This window comes from Schistocerca cancellata, chromosome 1, assembly GCF_023864275.1.
Source record: "Schistocerca cancellata isolate TAMUIC-IGC-003103 chromosome 1, iqSchCanc2.1, whole genome shotgun sequence".
NCBI classification, from domain to species: Eukaryota; Metazoa; Arthropoda; class Insecta; order Orthoptera; family Acrididae; genus Schistocerca; species Schistocerca cancellata.
Genome location: NC_064626.1, coordinates 784,047,796 through 784,067,093, shown reverse-complemented (window position 1 = coordinate 784,067,093; position 19,298 = coordinate 784,047,796). Strand labels below are relative to the sequence as shown.

The 19,298-nt window shown below is 38.5% G+C and overlaps 1 protein-coding gene across 4 annotated transcripts in view; it reads left to right on the top strand.

Annotated features, from left to right (window-relative positions):
- LOC126187455 (peptidoglycan-recognition protein SD-like) overlaps positions 1 to 19,298 on the top strand; it is a 206,963-nt gene that overhangs the window by 171,382 nt on the left and 16,283 nt on the right. For all 4 annotated transcript variants that reach the window (XR_007537732.1, XM_049928558.1, XM_049928566.1 and 1 more), the window contains exon 4: positions 11,217 to 11,323. Coding sequence is in view for 3 of the 4 variants with exons in the window: in XM_049928558.1 (XP_049784515.1) it covers positions 11,217 to 11,323 (107 nt within the window). In the remaining variant the exon portion in view is untranslated. The remainder of the gene's footprint in view (positions 1 to 11,216; positions 11,324 to 19,298) is intronic.

The window sequence follows — 19,298 nt, the reverse complement described above, 5'->3', positions numbered from 1 at the left end:
GCAAATCCTCAGGCATTTGATATACAGGAAAGTTAAAAAACTACACACAGAACAATTGTCACCATAATTCACAGCAGTGAAAATTGCAGAAATACAGATACAGGCATCCAATGCCAGTAGATGTACACTTGACAGCACAAAAAGTGCAGTGGCTGAAATATGAGCTGCCTACCATGTTATGCAGGACCCAATCGCATCATAGAGTCTACAGTATTCGAGGTAAAAGTAAAGGACATTTGGAGGGTTCAGATGCCAATCAGAATAAGTCAGCCCATAATGAAAATGAAGATAATTAGATGTTTTGAAAATGTAACACAGAAAAATTCAGGTGATTCATACAATGAAAAGACTTCTTTTTATTGAAACATAATACAACACACCTACTATGAGGATACAGAAGAACATTAATCAAATAATTTACAACTTAACTATAATTTAACATTGTGACTTACAGTTACTGCCCACTGCACTTCTTGATGAATTTAATCTATATATTCATCATTATCACTGCCAAGCTATGCAGGATTCTTGATTTCTTTTGTTTTTGAGGATGATGCATGTGTGCTTTAGTTTACTGAAGGTAACCATCGATAAAATGAGTGGTAATGTGGATGATATTTTACAAAAGTTCCAACATATGCTTTGTTTCAGCTCTTTAACAGGTCGACAATCTGGATACACGAGATCTTGAACAATATTTATCAAATGAGGACGCCTTCCTTTTGAATTTGATGAAATATTGGTCTCATAAAATGCAATATCTTCCAGCGATGTTTCTTTGGGATAGAATTTTCTTGGTCTTTGCAGTATTTTAGCCATTTCATTTTCAACCAGTTTACTTTACCCCCTTGAGTATTGGTTTTCCTACTGGAAATTGAAGCTTCCAGGTTTTTGGTTGAAAGAAACTCTTCTCACTTCATCTCTGTTACCAGAAATGTATTTTTGCATTTGGAAATTGTTACCAAATCAATTCAATCTCTTGGACCAGTCCCTCTTCTTTCCTATTAGGAGACAAAACATCACACATAGAAAAATGTCATGTACCATGGTCTAATGCTCATAAAACAAAATTTGCTGAGAATGCATAACTCACTGTGTTAGATGGTCAGTCAGTGCAGCAGAATACAGCAACTACATTTGCTGATAATATTCAACATGATAAATTACTCCATGTTTACTGTATGTTTTCGTTGAGGTAAAGTGACCCGATAGGGAAGTTAAACAGTATAGTCTCTCTAAATGTATACATGTAGGTTTCATTCACTGTACCTTAGTTTTTTTTTAAAAATCAGGGTCAACAGTCATCATGTTTGAGCACTACACTAGTTTCACCTGGAGAGATAGTGCTGCAGTTAGAGCAATTTCATACTGACTAGGGTGATATAGGTTCAAATCTCTGCATTTACTGTTTTTAAAATTTTTCATGCATGTAATTAAAAGTATTTAATAAAACTGAAGATTAACTTTACTTTGTGCAATAATTACATGTATAATTTCATAATATATCTCGATCTACACTCCTGGAAATGGAAAAAAGAACACATTGACACCGGTGTGTCAGACCCACCATACTTGCTCCGGACACTGCGAGAGGGCTGTACAAGCAATGGTAACACGCACGGCACAGCGGACACACCAGGAACCGCGGTGTTGGCCGTCGAATGGCGCTAGCTGCGCAGCATTTGTGCACCGCCGCCATCAGTGTCAGCCAGTTTGCCGTGGCATACGGAGCTCCATCGCAGTCTTTAGCACTGGTAGCATGCCGCGACAGCGTGGACGTGAACCGTATGTGCGTGGACGTGAACCGTATGTGCAGTTGACGGACTTTGAGCGAGGGCGTATAGTGGGCATGCGGGAGGCCGGGTGGACGTACCGCCGAATTGCTCAACACGTGGGGCGTGAGGTCTCCACAGTACATCGATGTTGTCGCCAGTGGTCGGCGGAAGGTGCACGTGCCCGTCGACCTGGGACCGGACTGCAGCGACGCACGGATGCACGCCAAGACCGTAGGATCCTACGCAGTGCCGTAGGGGACCGCACCGCCACTTCCCAGCAAATTAGGGACACTGTTGCTCCTGGGGTATCGGCGAGGACCATTCGCAACCGTCTCCATGAAGCTGGGCTACGGTCCCGCACACCGTTAGGCCGTCTTCCGCTCATGCCCCAACATCGTGCAGCCCGCCTCCAGTGGTGTCGCGACAGGCGTGAATGGAGGGACGAATGGAGACGTGTCGTCTTCAGCGATGAGAGTCGCTTCTGCCTTGGTGCCAATGATGGTCGTATGCATGTTTGGCGCCGTGCAGGTGAGCGCCACAATCAGGACTGCATACGACCGAGGCACACAGGGCCAACACCCGGCATCATGGTGTGGGGAGCGATCTCCTACACTGGCCGTACACCACTGGTGATCGTCGAGGGGACACTGAATAGTGCACGGTACATCCAAACCATCATTGAACCCATCGTTCTACCATTCCTAGACCGGCAAAGGAACTTGCTGTTCCAACAGGACAATGCATGTCCGCATGTATCCCGTGCCACCCAACGTGCTCTAGAAGGTGTAAGTCAACTACCCTGGCCAGCAAGATATCCGGATCTGTCCCCCATTGAGCATGTTTGGGACTGGATGAAGCGTCGTCTCACGCGGTCTGCACGTCCAGCACAAACGCTGGTCCAACTGAGGCGCCAGGTGGAAATGGCATGGCAAGCCGTTCCACAGGACTACATCCAGCATCTCTACGATCGTCTCCATGGGAGAATAGCAGCCTGCATTGCTGCGAAAGGTGGATATACACTGTACTAGTGCCGACATTGTGCATGCTCTGTTGCCTGTGTCTATGTGCCTGTGGTTCTGTCAGTGTGATCATGTGATGTATCTGACCCCAGGAATGTGTCAATAAAGTTTCCCCTTCCTGGGACAATGAATTCACGGTGTTCTTATTTCAATTTCCAGGAGTGTACATCTACATCTACATGGATACTCTACAAATCACACGTAAGTGCTTGGCACAGGGTTCTTGAAACCACTTTTAATTCTCTATTATTCTAATCTCAAACACCACAGGGAAAAAATGGTCACCTATATTTTTCCATGCGAGCTCTGATTTCCCGTTATTTTATTATTATGATCATTTCTCCATGTGTAGGTCAGAGTTAAAATATATTTTCACATTCAGAGGAGAATGATGGTGATTGAAATTTCACGAGCAGATTCCACTGCAGCAAAGAAGTCTTTGTTTTAATTATGTCCACCCCAAATCCTGTATCATGTCAGTGACACTCTCTCCCTATTTCTTGATAATACAAAATGTGCTCCCCTTCTTTGAACTTTTAAGGATCTCACACTGTGCAGCAGTACTCCAAAAGAGAACAGACAAGTATAATAGTGCAGGTAGTCCCTTTAGTAGATCTTCTAAGTATTCTGCCAATAAAACGCAGTCTTTGGTTCGTCTTCCCCACAACATTTTCTCTGTGTTCTTTCCAATTTAAGTTATTCACAATTATAATTCCTAGGCATTTTGTTGAATTTACAGCCTTCAGATTTGATTGATTTATTGTGTAACTGAAATTCAATGGACTCCTTTTAGCACTCACATGGATGACCTCACACTTTTCATTATTTTGGGTCAACTGCCACTTTTGGCACCATACAGATATATTTTCTGAATTATTTTTCAATTTGTTTTGATCTTTTGATGACTTTACTAGATGGTAAACAATAGCATCATCTGCAAACAACCTAAAACAGCTGCTCAGATTGTCTCCTAATACAGGTAAGAATAATACAATATGTGGTTATAGATAATCATGATTCATATCATTTCATGTTATCATTCAGACAGTCTCTTACCATTAACTAATTTTACACAGACATGTTTTCATGGATATAATTAAAGTTTCTTTTCTGGCAAATATTTCGCAAAAGAAGTGCGCATGTGCCAAAGTGTCTTTTATTAAGTATGCGTATTGTAGAAGATTTTTATGAGTTCTGAATGCTTTTATGACATTTATCTCCTGAATCATTGTCAAGACAATGTTCAGGAAGAAATTGCCTGAATGATAATACAAAACAATATGCAATACAATTATCTATTTTTTCGAAAACTAACACCTAGTTACCTGAACCGTTTCACAAGAACTATTTCTCCATTGTCCCCCGTCAACGTGTTATAGCACATTGAACTCAGTAAGTCCTCAGGTGTAGCCTCCCCTTGACAGAATTCAGTTTTGTATTCATAATAAAACTTAGGTGTTTGTGCTGCTACTGTTGTGTAGCCTGAGTAACAAGCTTTTGCTGAAGCCAGAGCCATCCCATGTCAGTAGGATAATAGCAAATGTTGGCACCAGTTTTATCATGCTTGCCACTACAAGTGATCCTCATTGATTCACAGCCCAAAAACCGTTACATCTGCTGTCAAAAATTAATTGCACTTCATCAGAATAGAGGAATGTTTTCCATATAGTGCTGGTCTCTTCCAGCAAGGAAGAAAAATAAAAATCAATGGTTGCAACTTAACAAGAAATCAAACCTGTACCTTTAACATAGAAAGCTCACAGGCAGACCATTCAGATGCAATGACAACCAACAAAAATTTCCCTTTAAACAGTCTCTGTGGTGTACTTACATGGTATAACAGCGTATTTTGTTTACAGAAAAGCTTTTATGTATTCTTGGACTAGGCCTACAATACAGAGAGGACCACTCTTGTGTAATACTGCAAGTAATAATTCTTGTTCCATGTGTTGTCAACATATTCCAGAAAAATTACATGTTACATTTAATTCTTGTCAGAACTGTACTCACTTTTGAACCTGGTTGTGAATTTCTGTTGCTATTTTTTCTGTTGTCAAGTATACACACAAGTGGCCTCCTGCTACAGACAAACAAAATTAACACACAGAGTGCCATGACCATAACATTATGTTGTTCTCAACTATGCAAAGAATGCCATGTGCATAATATTATGGGTGCAACATCTTAATGAGACTGCCACACCCATAATGTATGTCTGTGTGTATGAATCATGTCGCAGCATGCCTCAGTCCACCAGGGAACCAGGACATGGTGCATTAAAGAAGAAGTGCAAGGTGTAGAACATTCTGCAGTGGTAAGGATAACATTCATAAGGTATTCTACCTTGTCATCACAGCTGTAGAAATGTTATTCATCAGAGATCACCAGAGGGGGAGTAAAGCTTCTAGTCAGCCTTAGAAAGCTGCCAATTGGGTAGGAGTCAGCAAACAGATAGGGTACAGGAAATGGTCGCTCGAGAACATGTCAGAGAGAATGGACCACTCGAGATGACACACAAGCTGGGCAATGCAGAAGAAGAGGTCCAAATGGGAATAGGTGCATGTGGAGTCTGAAAGGAACAGGGGTGCTTCAGTATTAAGACATATGAGGTTCCTTCCTTTTGTCCTTTTCAGCTTGCTGGTTGTGTAGCAAGTGATTTTGCTGTCGGGGTCAAAGATTTGGTGGTTTGTTCTGCAGTGGTAGAAGCAGATGGAGATGCTACTGTGATACTGGGTGATTTCATAATTGCAGTACTGAACTGGAAGTCAGAAGCCTGGGTGGCTATGTCCTCCATAGAGTGGTGAGGCATAGCGAGAATGGTACTACAAGTGCTGCACACTAAAATGCAGGGCTTTCGACTAGCCATGAACTTGCGAGCGGTCGGACAGGGTACGTTTTCCTTCACCTGGATCTCCTACCTGGCCCACTCATTGAAATACACAGGACACTCACTCATGGGATGAGGCAGCATGGTTGTCGTTAACACTGATGCAGCAGGTAGAAGGAGGCAAGCAATCACCCTCATGAGCATCTCTACCATAAGTAATACATTTGGCCTTGTTTTAACAGGACATGCAGGTGTGGTTATAACCATTGACACTAGTAGCAACACACTGGGTTTGGAATGTATGTTCAGACCATGATGACTTCATAGGCTGCCTTAATCTTTGATGGAAGATCAAATGTGAGAAAAAGAATGTGTTTAGGCACTAAGTTTGCATCAACATTTTCCATTACCTGATTTTCTCATCATTGAAATAACATCACATACCTCTTAACACTTGAAGTTTATTTTTGTTTCCTCCTTGTCTTCTGGATGCTGGCAGTGTAAATATAGAGTAGGAAAATGCCATGAAATACAATTTTCACATGGGGGGGAGGGGGGGGGGGGAGACTGCCAGCACTATCAAGCATACTGGTTGCAGCCAGCTACAAATCATGGCTCATGTCAGCACAAATGATGCCTGCTGCTTGAGATCTTAGGCCATTCTCAATTCCTACAGCTGGCTGGCTGATTTGATGAAGACAGCTAGCATCATATGCAGGGTGTAGGTTTAGCTCACTATTTGCAACATTGTAGCAGGGTCAATTATGGTCCTCTGGTTTGGAGCAGAGTGGAAGGTATAAACCAGAGCCTCAGACAATTCTGTGATGAGAATTTCTTTACCTCCACAGTTCAGTGGAGAGTTGTAGGGTTCCCTTTAATAGGTCAAGCATGCACTATATGTGGGAAGTGGGTACTAGGGTAGTGGAGTATATGTGGCATGCACATGAGGGTCTTTTAGTTCAGAGGAAACTCCCTTGGGATCAGAGATGAAATCAAAGATATGTCAGCCACATTATTCTCAGAGAATGCTTGTCCCCACAGTTTGCAAATAAGAAAGGTCAATATGATATTAGTAAATTGCAGGATCATCCATGGTACAATCCTAGAACTAGTATCACTTATTGAAAGTTATAATGCCCAGAGAGTATTAGGGACAGAAAGTAGGTTGTTACCAGAAGTGAATAGTAACAAAAACCCCAAGTTCAGTTAGGAATATTTATCATGAGGATCGGTTAGTCACCAGTGGTGGTGGCATACTTACTGCAGTAAGAATTTGATAACATCTAGTGAGGTTATCAAAGATCATGAATGAAAATTAATCTAGGTGAAGTTAAGCATCAAAGGTGGGTCAAAAATCGGGTGCTTTCACTGACCACCTGCATCAGGAGCTGTAGTGGTAGAGTTCTTTGGAAGAGAACTTGTAAAATTTCATGAATAAGTTTCCTGATCATTCTGTTGTAATAAGAAATTAACTCAGTTTTTCCAGGTGTAGATTGGGAGTGTTGTGTTAAACAGAACTGGTGCCAGAGACAGGGATTCACATGATATTATTCTGAATATCTTGTTTGAATGTTACTTTGAGCAGACAGATAAGCAAATCATGAAGATAACATCTTACACACACAGATCTGAACTTCTTGAATCATTTAATGTAGAGGACGGTATTAGTGATCAAAAGGCTGTGGTAATATCTATGACTAAGTGTATTGCAAAGAAAGTTTAGTAATGTAAGAAAATATTTTTTCTTAGCAAGAGTAACAGTATACAAATTGCACAGTATCTGAGCAGTCAACATTAAATATTTGATAATGGGGACAAATATGTGGAGCACAAATGAAAAGAATTCAAAAGCATCATTCAATATGCCTAGACAAGTATGTTCAAAGCAAGGCCTTAAGGAGTGGAAAAGACCCACTGTGATACAATAGCACTGTTAGAAAACTGCTATGTAAACAAAGAGAGCTGCATCACAGATTCAAGAGAAGTCAAAACCTAGCCGATAAATAAAAGGTGAATGACACAAAAATGGGCATAAGGAAAGCAATGAGTGAAGCATTCATTCAATGACTTTGAAAGTAAAATTTTGTCAACTGCTCTAACTAAAAACACCAAAGCTCTTTGGTCTTAGGTGAAATCAGTAAGGAGTTCAAAACAATCTATTCAACCAGTCAGTAACCACTGAAATGGAAATTGGCAGAGAGAAGCCCAAAATACTGAATTTGGTCTTCCAAAATTGTTTCACCGTGGAAGATCATGATACAGTCCCTCTTTTCAATCATCGTATCAACTTCGAAATGGTAGATATTGAGAGAACTGATCCTGGAATAGAAAAACAACTACATTTGCTTTGTAGTGGAACGATGCCAGGTCCAGATGAGATACCTGTAAGATACTACAGATATTATGCAAAAAACTTGCTCCCTTCTGGCAGCAATTTATCATAGGTTGCTGGAGCAACAAAGGATACTTAATGACTGACGGAAAGCATGGTACATTCCCGTTTTCAAGAAGGGTCATGGCAGAGATGCACATAATTATATGCCTATATTGTTCATGCCAATCTATTGTAGAATTAGGGAACATGTTTTATGCTCATGTATTGTGATATTTTTGTAAATAAAAATCATCATGGATTCTGCAAACAAAGTTGTTGCAAAATTCAGTTCACTTGGATCAGATTTGCAACTCAATTTAAGACTTCCTTCAGAAAGAACTCAACATTTTAGTGGGAAGTCAGTGTGAGACTTGTAGTTTGAACTTGTGCTTGTGGAACTTCCTAACAGATTTCTTGGGAAAAGCGCATCTGATTTATCTTGAATTAGGTGATAACTTTCACTGATATTCAAAGCCTCAATCAGACTGAGAGTTTCCAAGGATAAACTGCAAATTATACTTTTTAATTTTTTTGTGTTTATGGGTGAAGCAATAAAACTTCAGTTACAAAAAGCTTAACCAACTGTGCATGTGTACCTAATTTCTAATGTTGCAGTTCCTGTCAGCATTTATTTTTAAAAATATTTTGGGTACATTGTGACAGGTGAGAATTGGCATCCTTAGACATAAAACACTGTTTCACTATTCATTCCAACCACATACTACAGAGACCCATTGAACTGTATTGTGCTAGGTTGTGTGTAGGTGATATTTTTGTGCATGAGCTGATTTACAGAAGAAAGGTGAACTGACTGACTATAATTTTGGCAAGTTTTACCAAACATTTATTCATCACCCACCACAGTGCAAGCAAAAAGGTCCATGTTACAGCGATGCTGTGGCCCTTCCTCCATAACATTAACACCTATTCTGAAATTCGCTTCATCTGGTCATTCTCAACTCAATGAGACACCTTTCTAGATGGTGAACTCCACCTCTCAGGTGACTCCATAAATACACACATACAATCAGGTACACCAACAACCAACAGTATCTCCACTTTGACAGCTGTCACCCTTTTCATGTCAAAAAGTCTTTTCCGTACAGTCTCAACAGCAGTGGATGTTGCATCTGCAATGGACAGCAGGAGCTGGTGAAATATACCAATAACCTTACCAGAGTCTTTATTCACAGTCAATATACTGTCCAGCTGATTTACAAACAGATCTCCCATGCAATCTCCTCCTCTGACACCAATAAACCTGATAACCAGCAATCCTCTAATTACTCAGTACCATCTAGGCCTTGAAAAACTCAACTACATCTTTCACCAGTCCTTTGACTAATTCTCATTGTGCCCTACCCAAAATACTACCCACATTATAGAAGGTAGTGTTGCACCACTAATTCAGCTTACAGAATATCCTTGTCCATACCTACTCCACCCCTGTTCCAAATCCTGCACCCCATGGGTCATTCTTGTGTGGTTGATCCTGGTGGAAGACCATTCCCATGCATCTGCCAACCACCTCCTATCACAGTCCTGAAAGAAAGGAGTGCTAGTTCTGCAAGGTTCGCAGAAGAGCTTCTGTAAAATTTGGAAGGTAGGAGACGAGGTACTGGCAGAAGTAAAGCTGTGAGGACGGGGCGTGAGTCGTGCTTGGGTAGCTCAGATGGTAGAGCACTTGCCTGCGAAAGGCAAAGGTCCCGAGTTCGAGTCTCGGTCCGGCACACAGTTTTAATCTGCCAGGAAGTTTCAAGTAACCAACTGTCCACTCGCATGAATGGCACTGCCAAATTGTGGAAAACCACAAAATTCACCATCCAGTTGCTGAACATGCTGCACACCATAATGCTAATGACTTCAGCAGCTACTTCACTACATGGGCCATTTGGATACTCCCTTCCAGCACAAGTTTCTCTGAACTACACAAGCCGGAATTTTCTCTCCATCATATACTGCACTCTTGCATCCCCCGGGTGTCAATCTCTACTAAATTGTTTTCCACAGCCTCACCTTATTTTTTCCCTGTTCTCTTCTGCCCACACCACTCTTCCCCCATTCAGATCATGTAATGGCTTCTCGCACTACTCTTCCTCCTCCCCCCACCCCATGGCAGCACATTCTCTCTCTCTCCTCCCCCCTCCCACTTTTGTCCATTCCTCTCTCCTTTTTTCTACCCCCTCCCTTAATCTCTCAAATCCCTGTCTCCCTCTTCATCATTACCTTCCCCTCATTTCCTCCCCTCCCTTCCCCCCTCGCCCTCTCTCTAACCCTTATATGTTCTACCCTCTGAACCCCTTTGCTTTTGTTGTGCAACTAATAAGCCATCTGATGAAAGACTTGCCTCACACTACCCTGCCACCACCTCCTTGCCTTGAGCACCCTTCTCTAACCCTCCCCAACTCCATCTACCCAGTAAACTAATCTTGATAACTCATATCCAATAATCGTCTCACTGCCACAACAAGTGTGTGCTTTTGGCTGTCTGTGTGGTTGTGTGTGTGAAAATGTGTACTTCTACTAGAAAAACTGCAATAGCTCAAAAGCTTAGTGTTAATGGTTTGTTATGCGTTTCTGTGTGCAATATGCCTATCCTCTATAGGTAAGTGGTTGCCTTTCCCTTATTTTACGTATTTTTCCACCCATGAATTTCCATTATTGTGAAACATAATAAACCCATTAATTAGTCTCACTTTACCATGTGTGTTACGGTACACTTTGTAATTTAACTTAGCAAATAAATTAAGACCTGCACATTGGTGCATATTTCCTGCAATACCTCTTATCCTGAACATTCCTTGAAACAGACTGTAATGTCTATTTTTGTGCACTACTCAAGATTCAGCATTGTTACCTAATAGCAGGATAATCAGTAACTTAAAAGATAAATATTGACAGCACTTCTTCGCTATAAGGGTATTGGAGTCATTTCAGAGGAGTGGCGGTGAAAATAAATATTAACTCTTAGTTTGTTTAGACCCCAGTTACCAGTACTTAGTACACTTTCGTTATTTTACCATAAACCATAGTTTAATTTCTTTCTCTTATATTCAACTAAAATTACTTTAATTTAGGATTGATTTCTTTTTAACACTGGTTCCATTGTTATCATTAAATGCACTAGTTCATTAAACACTTCATAAGCCCCAGTAAGCGTAATAATTTTTCCTTTAGCATTATTTATGGTTAAACGTTACTGACATTTCTTGTGGTTACAGCTTTCTTGTTGGAGGAGATGGGTTCACTTATGAAGGTCGTGGCTTCGAAGCTGAGAATGCCATTGCACCACATTTTGATCCCACGTCTCTGGGAATTGCCTTTATTGGTGAGCCATTTGTTAACACAACTTAAGTAAATTAATTACAGTGTGAAACACCTCTTAAATTTTATGTATAAAGTAGAAATTTTATAGCAGCAAATGTTACGTCTCCTTGACAGAGAGATATTTGTTCATTTGATGAAGAACAATGGAAGGATATAATGTAGGGGGATAAGATGTTCACGATTCGAACATTTAGCCCACAAGATGTTCATAGGAAGTTGGCTTGGAAATCTGAGACAATGAATGATAACTGCATTTTATAAACAAGAAGTTCTATTCTTTATTTGTAAATTATTATTTTATTTATTGCAGTACAAAGTGCCAAGCAAAATATTTTCATAAGAGGTTCACAATACTCTATATTCTTTAAAGTATATAGTACAAGTTTTATGTAAGTAACACAGAGATAATGGAACCTCCCGAATGGATGGCATTATTAAAAGAATGACACTGGAAACAGCATCATTCAGTAACCACAGTTTTAAACGGCTTAACTACAACTCTGTGACAACACTGAAAACGCTTCCAAATTAGATGCTGATTTACTTTAGAGACTCTTACCACCACCAGTACAGAGTTAAGCATAAATGCATTAATGTCAGGGTATTGATCCAATATAATTTTGTGACTAATATAACACTGGGAAGTCCAATCATTAACTGTGTAATTGAGCAGTTGACAGGCACATAAATTTGATTTCAAACTTGTTTATGTGCTTGTCACCTGCTCACTGCATCAACTACACAGTGAAAATAGCATTATTTACAATTCTGTCATTTGAAATCAAGAATAAAAAAACTGCTGATTCTCAAAGACATACTGAACCAAATCCTTCCACAAAAACAGCAGTATGGAGAAATCTTTTCAAGTAAAATATTTTCATTAAGTAAACTCATCAGAGTTATGAGAAAAAAAATTAGAACCAAGTTTCCACTCTGGAATGTAAATTATAAAGAGATTAACACATATTAAATAACTCTACAAAGCTTCCAAAATTAAGTAAAATGTTAAACATATCATGATTTTCTTACCATTGAATGGGTTCTGTTGAATATTTGGCAGTTCATAACATGTTTACAATCTTTTACAAAAACACACACTTCATATTAAAGGCTTGGCATGAGTCTCTTACAGCATATGAAAATAAGATTTGTTTTCAGCACATATACAAAGTTCCTATGTAGATCATGCTAGATGATGTACTTAATCTGTAGTTCATCGCCCATATCACATACAATGTTAACAAATGACACTAAAGCATACTAAGACTTCACTTCAATCTGAAATTGCATCTACCTCTCGATTATCAAACAAGAAATTCAAACTGTTTATAACATCAGTTTCACATTCTGTGTAATTCTGTAATTGGATCTTTTCTTTTATCAGAAGAGCTCTCAATAAAGAAACTTGTCATTTTTTGTGCATATTTTACAGTCACAACACTTTTTGTCAAATGGCTAGAAAACTATTTTAATCTAACAACGGAGTATGAAAATATTTTATTTCATCTGCTGAAAGATTCTCTACTTGCATCTCTTTGTTTCTTTTATGTTTATTGAATTTTCTTCTCGTGTCAAATACATGCAACAGTCACTGACCACAATAAAAGTATTCATGGATCTATCATCAGCATACCCATAGCTCAGTCTTACCATTGGTTTACGAGAAAGATACCTCAGAAATTTCCTATTCTTTCCAATATCAATGTTTAGTTCAAAAAATCAATTCCAGCTCTCAGTTTAGTATGCAAAATAGCTCCAAAAATAACATCCACATTTTGTCCTATTAATGCAAAGTAATGAATGACCTGCCATGAAATGTTACAAGATTTAGTTTTAATTCAAGCTCAGTTAGCTGCAATTGTCAATCACATGCCAGGTATTAACTCATTCATTTTAATGCCCTTGTAGAGGTTCAAAACATTGCCGAGTTCAATAGCATCCTTCACCGCCATCCTTCCATTTTAAAGAAGACAACAAAATAACACCACGTGAGCTACTAAGCATGTGTGTCTGACTCAGCTAGAGTCTGACAAAATACACACATTTCTATGTTTGCCATTTACAACTCTTTCTTTGTCGCTATTTTTGTTGTAATTTTTTATTCTGCTCATATGCATTCCTTCCCATCCAGTGAAGACCAAAATCTCGTGTTGTCCCTAAATCCTACATGCACAGTGTAGTCACATTAATGTGACCACTGCCTAAGTCCAGCATCATCATGCAATAACCACTCTCCGATGGTGATGGGCAGCACTAGGAGTGGATCGTATATAAAGTGCAGCTGGGAGATGTGGAAAACAGTGCAGTCATTGTCATGATGCAGAAACATTGTGATTTATCTGAGATCCAAAAGGCATGAATTTTGGCTTTCATGCCAAGAGTAGAAGCATTTCTCAAATGGCTATGTTTGTAAACTGTTTGCATGCTGTTAAAGTATACCTACATGGAAAAATGGCATTATCCAAAACTAGCACTGAGGCAACAGTGGTGCACCACATGCCATAGATGACGGGGGGGAAGTCACAGAGATGTGTATGGGTAAATAGACATACAACTGCTGAGCAACTGACTACCCAGATGAATCAAGGGGCTATCTAGAGTCTCTTCAATGATCATTCACCAAACACTGGTGATACGGGACTGTGAAGCAGGTGCCTGGTTCATGCACCCATGCTGCAGCTGTTCATTTGTGACAAAGGCTGCAATTTGCACACTAGTATCACAACTGGACATTCACTGAGTGCCAACAGATGGACTTTTCAGATCAGTCATGTATTATGCTTCATCAGACAGAAGGCTTTTGGTGTGTACAGCCCTGCACCAGTCATTGGAAGTGTCTGAGCTGGAGGAGAGTGTGTCATTGTCCGATGAATGTTTTCAACCCATTCCCTGGGTGGTCGCGTCATTATGGAAGGCACAATGGATCAAGACAAGTATGTATTTATCCTTGGGGACCATGTCCTTCCCTTCATGCAGCTTGTTTTTTCCTCAGCATCATGGCATCTCAGCATGATGGCCACCAAACTGGATTTAAACACAACTGAGATTCTGTGGGACCACCTCAATCAGGCTGTTCACTCTGTGGTTCCTCAAGTGTGCTGGCCATAGCACTGCGGCCAGCATGGCTCCACATTCCTGTCAGTACCTTTCCAGAATCTCACTCTTCTGGCATGTCTGCACTGCAAAAGATGATCATTCAGGCTTTTGACAGTGTGCATGTTATCTATGCATTCTATACAACAATATTATTTGTTTCAATATTTTAGTATCACTGAAGCAAGAGAGAGAGAGAGAGAGAGAGAGAGAGAGAGAGAGAGAGAGAGAGAGAGAGAGAATGTTCTAATGTTCACTTCACACCTTCTGTCAGGTTACAAGTGCTTCCTACAAGTTCTCAAATTATTAATGTGTCTTTTTATAAGGTGCAACTTTTTATTTTTAAGAATTTTATGAACTGCTTCCTCCTCCTTCCTTACTACATTCACAGTCATATAATTTTTAAAATTTTACTATCAATACACATTTCTGATATAGTGCCAGTTTTGTTGGTACACCTGTCCACTAATATTTGATATGATATCTTTCCAATATCCTCACTGAAGCTTCAATGTGGTTTTTTATGCAATGAGTTCTTCATATTGTGACTCTGAAATAGTAAAATTTAGCCTTCCCAATTTTCCATTTCTGCTACCTGGGTTCACAATGAGATTTGAGTACTGACAAATTTCTGAATGAGAGAAGAATAAATAATAGAGAAGAAGAAATAATAAAGTTTACATATCTTTCCATTTGAATGTAGATAAACAATTTAAATATGATGAAATGAAAATGCATGCTTTTAGAATTTGGTGCTTTCGTCAGTGTTCATTGAAGAATGGAAATGGAAAATGTTGTAAGTTCCATTTTTTCACAAAATATGTATTCAGTGCTGTTGTGTTATTGGCACTCTGCTGCAAGTCCCTAGAGTTGTTCAAAGTGTCAGATCACAATCAAATTTCTTTAGTAGATGGCACATGATCTTTGTGCCATCAGTGCTTCAAACCAGAGTTCCAAGAGTCATTTGTCAAGATCTCCTGCATTTAGCCTGGGATGACTTGAAGCAATATCACACACATTTTGTGAGAGTGCATAGCTTTTTGAGCTGTATTGAATATTTTGCAATTATAAAGAAAACAAACAAGGTAACTGAGGCATTTATTCTGCAAGATTTACACAAAATTTTTGAGTGAGTTGAAGCTATGAACCCATTATATGTAATTAAAATGTATATAACTGGCTTCTTTGATTTTAAACATGCTGCTGAAACATTGCTGTTATTGCAGACATGCAAGGTCTCCCACTGCACTATGATCAGAGTGTTCCATATTCATCTATCTCAAATAGGTGTATAAAATTTCTTACTCTGGAGCAAAAGAATAACTTACTAAAGGTCAAGAGAAGGATCAACAGGCAGAAAAGCATTGACCACTTTAACTCACTATTGCATACTGAAGACTGGTCTGATGTCTATGAAAAGCAAAATCTGAATTCGAAATTCAATATTTTTCTAGAAAAAATGGTAAAGCATTTTGATACAGCCTTCCCTCAAAAAATGGTAAATATAAGAGAGAAGACAAGAGGAAAGGGTTGGATTACTACAGGAATCAGAACTTCTTGCCAGAAAAAAAGGGAGCTCCACAGAATCTGCAAAGAAAATAATGCCACTGAGGAAATGCATACTCACTACAAAACATACACTAAAATCTTACAAAAGGTCATTAAACAGGCAAAAAGAATGTACAATGATTACTACATAAATAATTCTACAAATAAAGTGAAAGCTATGTGGGACATCATTAAAAAAGAAAATGGCAAAAATAAGAGAACTGAGGAGAACATTGTCTTGATACACAACAATAAAAAGATTTTACAGCCTAGAGAAACAGCAAACATATTCAACAAAATACTTCACTGGGATAGCTGAAAATTTAATAAAAACTAATTTTAGTTCAACTCAGCATCAAATGGTAAACAAGTGCAACAGTAATAAATTTTCAATGTTTGTGGACCAAGTAAGCAGGGAGGAGACATTGAAGGCTGTCAGAGAACTAAAGACAACATACTCAGCAGGAATTGATGGTCTACTGAACAGAATTCTAAAACTCTGTATCCAAAATATAATTGACCCCCTTACTCACTTATGCAACTGTTCCCTAGAGTCAGGCATCTTTCCAGATCAACTAAAAACATCAAAAGTCATCTCTACTTTCAAAGCTGATGACAAAGATGAAGTAATAAACTATCGTCCCATTACATTAACATCCTATTTCTCGAAAGTAATAGAAAAAATTATGTGTAGTAAGATGTTAAAGTTTATAAACAAAAATAGTGTGCTATCTAATACTCAACATGGCTTTAGAAGCAAGAAATCAATGGAGACAGCAATCTATGAATGCACATCTACTGTATTAAAAACAATAGATGAAAAAAAAAAAACAGGTATTTTTTTGGACCTAACCAAAGCCATTGATGTGGTAAACCACAAAACCCTATTGAAGAAGCTAGAGCACTATGGAATTAGGGGGTTGGCAAATCATTGGATTCGTTCATTTCTCAGCAACCGTAAACAAAAAGTATCCATCAGATATATAGATGATAAAGCACAAATAATCACAGAATATGTATCATCAGAAAGCCCAATCACTTACGGGGTACCGCAAGGGTCGGTAATGGGACCCCTACTTTTCTTGTTATATATTAATGATTTGGATATACATATTGATTCCCACAAAGTAATACTGTTTGCTGATGACACAACAATACTGGTAAAAGCAGCAAAAAATGAAGATGTACAAGAAGAAGTAAACACAGTTACAAAACATGTAAGTAATTGGACAGCAGATAACCAGTTGATAATAAACTACAACAAAACAGTAGCCTTAAATTTACATAACCACCAAAACACCACATTGATATATCCAGAAATAAAAATCAATCAACACCCTATTGCAAATGATGAGGCTATAAAATTCTCAGCATCTGGATACAAAGAGACTTAAAATGGGACAAACACATAGAACAAATTAATGCCAAGCTGAGCACGGGTTGTTATCTTCTTAGGGTTCTCAAACGATGCATAAATGAACAGGCACTATTGTGTGCCTATTATGCGTACTTCAATGCCCATCTCAAGTATGGACTCATATTCTGGGGAAATTCCCCAGCAGCTCAAAGGACTTTCAGAATACAAAAAAGAGCCATTAGGATTATGACGGGGAGTGGTGCTTGACAGTCCTGCAAACCAATATTTAAACCACTGAATATACTAAAAAGTATATGATTGGAAATGATGATAATACTTTAAAAAACAAAGATATACATGATTATAATACTCAAATAAAATATAACTTGCATGTACCCCCAGCCAGTACCAGTTTGTATCAGAAAGGTACATACTATCTGGGTATTAAACTCTATAATAGAATATCAAATAGTATAAAATGCTTACAGAATATTAGTGCTTTTGAAAGATCTGTCAGAGAATATCTACAGTACCACTGTTTTTACTCAGTAAAGGAATACTTGGACCAGAATAACTGTTAAGAACTAAAGCTACTGTAATTTGTAACATTGTATCATTGTAAGAACTACAACTATTGAAATTGGTAGCATGTTGAAAAATGATTATTTAAATATGTATCATTTTGAACTTAGTAATAAGTCCAATATCATCCTGTACACTGTACTACATGTGATCAAAGGACTAAATAAATAAAAGAATGGAAAAATGTCAGTGCATTTGAAAGAGGAAGGACAAGTCATATTTATCAGCTGCAAAACAGAAATATTGTTGATGATATTGCTTTCTTCCTCAACAGCACTGGCAGTTCAATAGTAAATTTGGAACATCTAACACCTAGAATGAAGTTGTGTAAGAAACAGAAATCACTTTCAAGAGACTTTATTTTCTTGTATTTGATTTTTTCTCTTGTAAAGATTTCAAACAAATAAGAAATGGTTTTTGTGGGCTACAGTTCTTCTAGTTAAAGTATTACTTTTGTATTCCCGTTTTTGTACTATCACAAATAAACTGCAGCACCTCTGCATTAATGATACTTAAACAAAAACTTTTGTGTCAGTGCAGTACTTTGAAGATTCTTAATAAATTACTTAATTTGTCACATTATTTTTTGCAATGTCAAGGTGGGCGACATAACCCTGTGGTATCAGAATACCATCTCAATTTTTTGAGTGCACAAAAAGAAATACATTGTTTTCTTTATTCTCCTGACAAATACAAGATTTAGCACTAACAACCTTCAATTGCCCAAAAATCACCTCATTCTTGACCGATATTTTATTTTGTTATTACAAGCCTACATGAGGAAACATATTGCAAGGATGTTACTTGCAGAATATCTTGTCCACCACTGCACTTGTGCTGCCTTAGTAACCAGTGTTGTGTGTTACTAATAATAAACTTACTAAACATCTCTGTTTACTTTGTTGGAAGACTATCTCCAAAGAAAGCTGTATTTAATCTTAAAAATGATGTTCTGGTTGAGATAACCGAAAACATAATCATATTGAAAATTATTACATTGTGGTTCACATCCCTGTCTACATTTTTATAAGTATTTCGCAAGCCACCATGTCATGCATGGCAGAGGGTACCTTGTACCACTTATATTCATTTCCTCTTCTGTTCCACTCATGAATAGAGCAAAGGGAAAACAACTGTCTATATGCTTCTGTACAGGTCCTAACTTCTCTTATCTTTGTGGTCCATATGCAGAATGTATGTTGGTAGCTGTAGAATTGTTCTGCAGTCAGCATCAGACAGCCCTTCTCTAAATTTTCTTAATGGTGTTCTGTGAAAAGAATGTCACCTTCCTTCCAGGGATACCATTTGGCTTCAAGAAGCATCTCTGCAACACTGATGTGTTGATCAAATCTACCAGTAACAAATCTAGCAGCACACTTCAGAATTGCTTCAATGC